Genomic DNA, 9,394 nt, shown 5'->3' on the forward strand with positions numbered 1-9,394 from the left:
ATGGGGAGAAGAGTAGCTCTTGTAGGTTAGAACCCTGCGACCCTCACATCAGTGCTGTGTGCAGGTTTCTCCAGTACTTGAGCACAGGGCATCGGAGTCACCCAGAGCACTTGTTACATCAGATCGCGGGGCCCTGTCCCCACAGTTTCTCATTCTCTGGGTCTGGTATGGGGCCAACAAATTTGCATTTCTGGCAAGCAAGTGCTCAGCAGATGCTGAGCTTGCTCTTCGGGGATGCTACTTGAAGAACCATTACTTGAACAGAATTCCTTTTCCCGAATGCCATTTCCCAAACCTCCTATCCCCATGAAGGACACTGAAGGGAGACACAGGGCTAAAGGATTTATCATGATGCTAGTGATTTAATCGCTGGGAACTTTTTCCTTACTGAGAAGTTTGTTGGTGAACTAAAGCAGGAGGCAGAGCACAGATGACAGCAGGGACCAAAAGAGTAGGGGAAATCCTTGTTTGTGGGCCCATGGTTTTATGGATGTGTCTGTATAGAGAGGTGAAGGGCTGCACAACCATCCAGTCTCCCACTCCCGTGCAGGGAGCGGCCCACCTTCCCCTTGTCACTTGAGTGCAATCCCCTACAGTCCTTTTTAGATGATCGGTCTGGTGCTTGAAATGCATAGACTAGTGGTAAAATGAAGGCCATCTTTCATCCTTTTTAGGGCACACTGCAGTTCTGTCAGATGGTCTTCCAGGATTTCAGGGCAGGGGGCTACCCTGGAAATGTGTGTCTTGCTGTAACTATACTCAGCTTCCTTTGGAAACCTCTTTCCACCTAACCTTATTGCCCAAATGGTTTGACACTCTGAACCTTATAACAAATTATCTATTCCGTTTAATCTTTTGGTAACTGTAACTTTTTTTCTTTTTGGCTTTTCGGATCCGTTGGACTCGTGTAGGTTTTGTACAAAGAAAATGTGGGGAAAGCCACCCCAACCCCTGTCACGCCAGAGATGCAGAGAGTCAAACGCAATCAAGAAAACATTAGCTCGGTACTGTCTTGAGAAATGAAAGTGCTTTTAACTTTGCAAAGTAACCCCTGCGGTTTGGCCTGCTCCTAACTCCATCCCAGGTTAAAAACCAGCAAATGCCATTTGTTTTAAAAGAACCTCCTGTAGATGACCAACTTACATGTATTATTGCCATTAACTATTTTTTAAAGCTTTCCTCTAGAGAGCCATTCTCACTAATGTAGTAGATTAGAGACGGAGTTTTCTCCCTCAAATCGCATAATATTTAATAGCCTGAATATTGCCTCTTGGTGATTTTCGGGTCCAACGGTGATTTTCGGGTCCAACTTTGTATCTCACAGGTGTTATACAAAGAGAACCTGGGGAAAGCAACCCCTACACCCTTTACTCCTGAGATGGAAAGAGTCAAACGCAATCAAGAAAACTTTAGCTCGGTATTTTGGAGAGGAAAAAAGAAATCGTTACCCTTTTAATAAGTCTGGCAATCATGGTTATATCACTAATTTATCTCACAGTTTTCCCAGAACTCTGAGTTTTTTAAGTTCATCTTTTCCCACTTAAAAACAGCAAACCAACCCCTCTCGCTCAAACTGATTTCTTTCTTCTTCTTTGGCTTTATACAATAACATTTTAATGGCTTTATCTTCCTGACGTGTTTCTTATAGAGTGTGATATAATCAAGCCATAACACCAGCTAGATGATGGCTTTCAGAACTGGTTTTCTGTTCTCTGATGTCTGAATGCTCTCTTGGCCCCTCTAGGTATTATACAAAGAGAATATGAGAAAAGCAACTCCGACCCCTGTTACTCCAGAGATGGAGCGAGCTAAGCGCAACCAAGAAAACATTAGCTCGGTATTGTCTAGGAATAAACACAGGAGTAGTGCAACAACTTGGAAAATAACATTTAACATCATAGAAACATGCCTTTCTAAACTGGAAAGCACACTAAAATGAAAAAAAAAATGCAACATCTTGGAAAATAACATTTTAACACCATAAAAACATGCACCTTCTCATTCAACTGAAAATTTACATTAAAATTAACACAACTGTGCTTTTAAATTCCAAATGATCATACTAAGAAATAACAAGTTAATTGCCAATGTTTTCTCTTACCTTTATTTTACTAGGAGGTAGTGTTACATAACCAACTGTAACAAATTGACTTCCTAACATCCTCAATATTCTGCTATTTTTAAGGTATCCTTAAAACAGGTAATACTCTGAGATGGATGTCTTCTTTGGCTTTGGTGTTTTGGGTTTTTCATGTCTGGAGGACCTTATTTCTGTGTTAACATATGTGTTTATGAAATCTGGAAAATGATCACTTGTTTGGAAGGATGATTGGGGACACCTGGTTGGCTCAGTCAGAAGAGCTTAGAACTCGATCTCCGGGTCATGAGCTCGAGCCCCATGTTGGGTGTTGAGATTTTAAATAAATATGTTAATTAAACTAAAATTAAAAGGATAGTTTTCAATGTCAGAATCACATCTAGTCTGCTAAATACCACCCAGTCTGCTGGTGCTGTAATTCCCAGAGACTACTTTCTTCCTATCCTCTCTGAAATTCTACTGTGCCCTGTCTCCCCTGAAAATCAAAGTTACATTTTCAAAGTCAAAACTTATCCTTTCTCTCCTGATGAGAACCCTATCCATGTATCCTCATGCTAATCTGTTCAGCTGTTTGTTAGTCAAGGGTATCGCTGGGTCTTTTCAACTGACTCAAGCTTCCCTCCCCAGCTACTTTATCTCCATGTGTTGGAAAAGTTTTGAGGCTTCAGAATTAGAACAGTACCGTGACCTGGACTTAATTCATGTTTCTCCTTTACCAGGTTCTTTATTCAGATAGCTTCCGGAAACAAATACAAGGCAAAGCTGCCTATGTCTTGGACACTCCAGAGATGAGACGGGTGCGGGAGACCCAACGTCACATCTCGACGGTGAGTCTGGAATTCTTCAGGACTGATTGGCCAGGCTGCCGGATCAGGTGGAAAAGGAAATGGTCACACCATCATATTTTTTACAAAGTGAATTCATAAAATTTCAGGTGAAATATCATGAAGACTTTGAGAAACACAAGGGCTGCTTCACACCAGTGGTGACAGACCCTATCACTGAACGAGTGAAGAAGAACACACAGGACTTCAGTGACATTAGCTACCGAGGTATTCAGAGAAAAGTTGTAGAAATGGAACAAAAACGGAATGACCAGGATCAAGAGACTATTACAGGTATGTGAGCCCTACAAGGAAAAGCAACTTTAAGTTGAGGGGGTAGAAGAACAGGAGTGAAATTACCCATTGTAAGTCAGACAAAGGGACCTCAGTCTGTTTTTACTAGTTGTAAAAGAAAACTATCATTTCACAGCTTGCAAAGCTGATATCTCTTCTTTCATATGCTTTGTTCTCCTCTGAGAACTGAGCTAAATTAGTGTTAGTGATCCTGTGGTTAAGTTCAGGCCTTGCCTCCCAAGCTAGAAGGAGTCACCCAAAAATATCTGTTCTGATCCTTAATCTCACTCAATCTTAGGTTTACGTGTCTGGCGTACTAATCCTGGCTCAGTTTTTGACTATGATCCAGCAGAAGACAACATTCAATCACGAAGCTTACACATGATTAATGGTATGTTATAGCTTACACAGAAATGTCACCATTTAGTAGGCTAGCGTCAGTGAACTTGAGGAAACTCAAGGGTCTTCAGTATTCTCGGCTGTCATTCCGCGTAGAAACACCTCACTAACTGGTGAGAAACTATCAATTTTCTAGGCAAATTTAAGTCAAGGAAAGATTGCCTCCATGTAAACCTCCTTTAGGCCCCATTGTTATCATTTTGTTTCCAAAGAAAAAAAGGTAGTACATCTTTCTATTGGAAAAATAATGGGAAAAAAACCCACCAAAAAGCACATAGGCACAGGGAAGAGAATCAATTTGACCTTTGGCAACTTTCTGAACACTCATGTCATCAAGGAAAAGGATTATTGACTCAACAGGCCACATGCCTTTGTGCCTTGTATTCATGTTAAAATGTAGAAAATTACATAGTACTTGTCCTTAAAGGATTTATACTCTAGTCTCCTGATGGAGAGACAAGTAAATCAGTGGTTACACCCTGACATGTGCAATTTTAAAGGTCTGCACACAAATTGTAGGAACTCAAGAGAAAGGGCATCTAAATTAATTCGTAAGTGAGGGAGGGCTTCTGGGGTTTAATGTGGAGACTATGACTTTTGATGAGCCAGGAAAACGGATAGGGTGGAGGAAAGGGGTTGTGGGCCAGGACAGACTGAGATTTGAAGCCTGCTGTACTGTTTAGCAGTCACGCGCCCTTTGGAAGTCACTTCAGCTGTCCTGTGGAAAATGAGGATGACAACCACATAACATATAAGGGTTGCGAGGGTTTTATCCATGGAAATCTACCAATAACCACGCTTGGCAATGACCCCACCCCACAGAGCCGAGGTTCAGTTATGGTCAGCCTTTGCTATTGTGTTAAAGTCACGCCTGCTTCCCCCCCCGCCCCTTGCCCCCCTCCAGCGCAAGCGCAGCAGCGCCGCAGCAGGGAGCAGTCCCGGTCCGCCAGCGCGCTGAGCATCAGCGGTGGTGAGGACAAGTCCGAGCACTCAGAAGTGGCCGACCAGCGCCTCTCCACCTACAGCGACGGTGGCGTCTTCTTCTCTGCAACCTCCACAGGTACAAGTGGGTGCCCGCTGGCTGGGTTACGAGGGCAGATACTTTCAGTTAAAAAAAAAAAATTAAAAATCTGGATTAAAAAAAAATCATTTCTAATGATGAGAAAAGACTAGAACGGTGGAGAGGTACATGAAACAAGATGTTTCATTTTCATTATTAGAGCCTCCTTTCTTGGAAATCGTTCTTTTTAAATTAGGGGAAAAGAGAGCACTGCCTGCTTAGCTGTGTAACACAGGTTAAATGTCGTCTAGCCACTTTTTCTTCTCGTAAACTACTTTTCCCTACGTTTTAGCTTACAAACATGCAAAAACCACGGAACTCCCACAACAGCGTTCCTCTTCAGTTGCCACCCAACAGACAACGGTATCCTCTATTCCATCTCACCCATCGACCGCCGGGGTAAGTAAACAATCAAGAGCTTACTATTACTAAACTCATTCTTATTTTCTCATATGCGCAATAATGATTATCATTATGGTCTTTTTTTTTTTAATCCCAAGTTTTAAGTTAAATTCTAGTTAATTAACATGTAGTGTAATATTGACCTCAGGAATAGAATTTAGTGATTCATCATTTATATACAATACCCAATGCTTATCACATGTGCCCACCTCCCCTCCATCACTCCTGTTTACTCTCTATAGTTAAGAGCCTCTAATGGTTTCCTTTCCTGTAAAGCTTTTAATACACATCTCATATTACCAGTAATATCAGAAACTCTTCATTATCTAATTCATTAATTAAAAAGCATTATTCAGTGATCTAGAACTAAAGCAAATGATCACTGGGGGCTCACTGGCACTACCCATTATCTTAATGAATTTGCTGCTTGGAGTCCTTCTTCAAGAATTTACGTGTGCACAAGTCACACATATAAACATGTCATTAACTCAGATCTCCTTTGTTAATAATCATTGAAGAGGTAAGTCAAATCATGTTTACAGTTCACCAGATTACTTTAAAAACGGTTAATTTAAAACCCTGCACACATTCAAAATATCACAAAAACATAATTCTTTAGGGTTGAAATAAAAAATATTTTATGAAGAAAACTATCTTTACTAAAAGACCTAAAGATCTAAGTATTTAGACCCATTATATTTCAGGAAGGGAATCCTGTAACATTGTCATTTTTCCTGAAATAAATAAATTGGTGAATTCAAGGAAACTCCAGTCAAAATCCTAAAGGCATTTTAAACAATTTTGTATATTAATCCTAAAATTTATTTCAAAGAGTAAAGATGAAAGAATAATAATCGAGTAAATTTTAAAAATGACAGTAAGAATTATTAACCAAATAAGAGCAACACATACTATAAAGCTATTATTAAATAGGGAGTTAGCTTGGGAATAGATGTGAAAATAGATGAAGTCCAGAAATGGACCCTAAAAGAATTATACATTAGCAGGAAGAAGAAAATCAAAATTGTAAAATACTACAGAAAAGTAGAGACTACTTTTATAATGGGACAGGGAAGACCTTCCTGAGCAAGTTCTAGAACCTAGAAATGTGTAAGAAAAGATCACATATTCAACCATAAAAATGTAGGTGGTTTTATAATAAAAAGAAACATGTCAAACTGGAAGAAGGTATTTGCAGCATACCTAACAAAAATATTTAGATCTAAAAAGCCCAACACTCAAAAATTCAGTGGCAAATTATTCCCCTTCCAGTCAAAATAAGAAAAGACCTGGATGTGAATGAATAAACAACCTACAGCAGAAGAAATAACAACACCCAAGAAAAAAGATGTTCATCATCATCGCTAATCATGAATATGCAAATTAAAACAAAGTATCCTATTAGAACATTATGGTAGTGAATTAAAAAAAATTAATATGCACATACCATTTGATGTACTTCCACCTTTAAAAGCTCTTTTTTTCCTAAAATACTTCCAAAGGCAAACATAAGGCGATTAGTGTAAGGAAAAATGGTAACCGTTAAATGTCCAGAAGTATAGAAATGGCTAAATAATTTGTGGTATTACTGAAGTATGGAAAGACTTCAAAGCTACATTAAATGGAAAGAAGAGTAAAGTATTATTTATAGTATTGTTCCACTTATAGAGGGAAAGGGGAAATCTCTCTCTGCATATGAATATATGTATGTATGTGTATTTCAGAATGCTAGGAAAAGATATGTGGGTTATATACCAAATTACTAATCAGCGCCTGCTCCTATGAAGAAAATTTGGGCACTTTGAAATTTTGTTTTTATCTCGAAATTGTTAATAGTTTTTAAAAATTTGATTTTGCTGTTAACATTTAACATGAGCTCTACCTTCTTACCACATTTAAAAAAAAAAATTGGGCGTGGTGCTGTGTGGGCGGTTCAGTCAGTTAAGCCATCTGACTTTGGCTCAGGTCATGATCTCACAATCATGGGTTCAAGCCCCCAGCAGGTTCTCTGCTGTCAACGTGGAGCCTGCTTCAGATCCTCTCTCCCTCCCTTGCTTGTTCTCTCTCAAAAATAAGATTTTTAAAAATGTTTTATTTATTTTGGGGTGGGGGCAGGGAGAGAGAATCCCAAGCAGACTCTACGCTGGGCACAATCTCATGAACTGAACCTAGAGATCATGATTTGGGCTGAAATCAAGAGACAGATGCTGAAATGACTGAGCCACCCAGGCACCCCCCTTTCCACATTTTTAGGTATTCAGTACATTCTTCATCACTGTAGATTCAAGGTTGTGTGTACAGATCTCTCCAGAACAACAGATCACTACAGCTTATTCATCTTGCTTACCTGAAACTTCATGCTTCTTGATTTTAATTCCCCATTTTTCCCTCCCGCCATGTTTTTTTTTTTTTTTTAAACATGCGGAGGATAGCTTTTAGCAACTTCTACTACTAACATGCTCCCAAATTCCCAAAGTAAGAGATACATGCAATATTGCTATGGTTTTCAAATTTTTCTTCTCCAAAACACGACTGACTTCCTCCAAAGGGAAGAAAAGGCCATATATAAAACATTCTTTTTTCGTACAATTTTATGAATATATTAATACTATTAAGTTCATCAATTGAAATATATAGGTCCACTGATTTTATTTCGTTTAGTTATTCAACCTCTACCACAATCTAATTTCAAAACATTTCATCACCCTGAAAGAACCCTGTACCCATCACCAGTCACTCCCCATCCTCTTGCCCCACCATCCAATCCCAAGGGATCACTAATGTACTGTTTCTTCTTGCCTATTCAAAACATTTCACGTAAATGAAATCATACAATATGGGATCTTTTGTGACTAAATTTCTTTATTGATGGTCTTAGTTCATCTAGTTGTATCACAGAGCAAGAATTCATTCCCTTTTATCAACAAATAATATTCCATTGTATGGAAATCTCACCTTTCTGCATTCACCAGTTGGTGGTGGGTATTTGGGTTGTTCCCACTTTTGGGCTGCTATGAATGGTAGATGTGGAAGTTATTGTGTAGATATATTTACCTACATAAGATTGGAATATGGTGAGTCTTTAAGATGGAAGAAACTTCCAAAACTCTATTCAAAGCGGTTGTACATTTTCATCAGCAGTTTATAAGGGTTCAGATTTCTCCATATCCCTCCCCACCCCCCCCAATACTGGTTATTGTTTATCACCATTCTCATGTGTGTGAAGTGGTATTTCATTGTGGTCTTCCCTAATGACTACTGAGGTTGAACATTTTTCTCAGGAGCTTATGGGCTGTTTGCACATCTCCTTTGGAGAATTCAGATCCTTTGTCCTCCCCCACCTTTTATCAGTATTGAATTATAGTGCTTTATATGATTTGCAAAGATTTTTTCCTATTTTGTGAATAGTCTTTTACTTTCTTGGTGGTAATTCCACATTCTGTTTTGTGAAGCTGTAAGAGACCTTAAAATTAGGTGTTTAGGTAATTGTTGCAAAATCTGACATATAACATATATCCTTTTTTTTTTTTTTACCTTTTTCATCTTCACAGAAAATCTTCCGTGCCATGTATGACTATATGGCTGCCGATGCAGATGAGGTGTCCTTCAGAGACGGAGATGCTATTGTAAATGTTCAAGCAATTGATGAAGGCTGGATGTATGGCACTGTGCAGAGGACCGGCAGGACCGGCATGCTGCCAGCCAACTACGTGGAGGCTATTTAAGCATTTCAGAGTATTGCACCTGTCTAGGGGACCTGCAGATCCTCTAGCCAGAATTTCTGTTCAGACACTCCACTGTTACTCAAGCTGCCCAATGATCGTTTAGTGTCAAAATGACTAAGTTCTACCATCCCTTAATTTGTTTCTATATGAGCTTCAGGAATTCTTCAAGTAAAATAATTTCTGGACTTGGATGTAAAACTTAAGAGATAACATTAAGCCCATAGGTTCACTATTTTTAAAACTGTCATTAGCAAATTTTCCATAGTGTTTTTAAATAAGCTTAATTATAGAATAGGCATTTTAAGTCTATGCAATGTTTTTGCTATATCAAGCCAGAGTCTTTCTCCATTATGAAACTGTTTAACATTATTTTTTTAATACCAGGATTCTGAACATGTTAAACACATTAAGGAAAAATGGCAGAAATACTCCCCTTTTCTTGCTTACCAAATGCTGATGCTTTTAATTCTATTCCAGTTCTGAAGTTATAAAGGTGACAGTTGACATAAACTGTTGATAAGATAGTAACTAATAAAGTCTGTAATTCTGCAACAAACACCACTGATGTAAATGACTGTTATTTCTCAGAGTT

At 38.8% G+C, this 9,394-nt stretch overlaps 1 protein-coding gene across 1 annotated transcript in view; it reads left to right on the forward strand.

Moving 5' to 3' along the window:
- Positions 1–9,095, forward strand: part of NEB (nebulin) — a 208,494-nt gene extending 199,399 nt beyond the window's left edge. The window contains exons 139-147 of the mRNA XM_077767832.1: positions 912–1,004; positions 1,325–1,417; positions 1,745–1,837; positions 2,818–2,925; positions 3,033–3,216; positions 3,515–3,607; positions 4,520–4,675; positions 4,968–5,074; positions 8,629–9,095. Coding sequence (XP_077623958.1) covers positions 912–1,004; positions 1,325–1,417; positions 1,745–1,837; positions 2,818–2,925; positions 3,033–3,216; positions 3,515–3,607; positions 4,520–4,675; positions 4,968–5,074; positions 8,629–8,802 — 1,101 coding nt within the window. The 3' untranslated portion in view covers positions 8,803–9,095. The remainder of the gene's footprint in view (positions 1–911; positions 1,005–1,324; positions 1,418–1,744; positions 1,838–2,817; positions 2,926–3,032; positions 3,217–3,514; positions 3,608–4,519; positions 4,676–4,967; positions 5,075–8,628) is intronic.
- The last annotated feature ends 299 nt before the right edge of the window (positions 9,096–9,394 follow it).

The sequence above is a fragment of the Crocuta crocuta genome, unplaced genomic scaffold, assembly GCF_008692635.1.
Source record: "Crocuta crocuta isolate KB4526 unplaced genomic scaffold, BGI_CrCroc_1.0 scaffold154, whole genome shotgun sequence".
Taxonomy (NCBI): domain Eukaryota; kingdom Metazoa; phylum Chordata; class Mammalia; order Carnivora; family Hyaenidae; genus Crocuta; species Crocuta crocuta.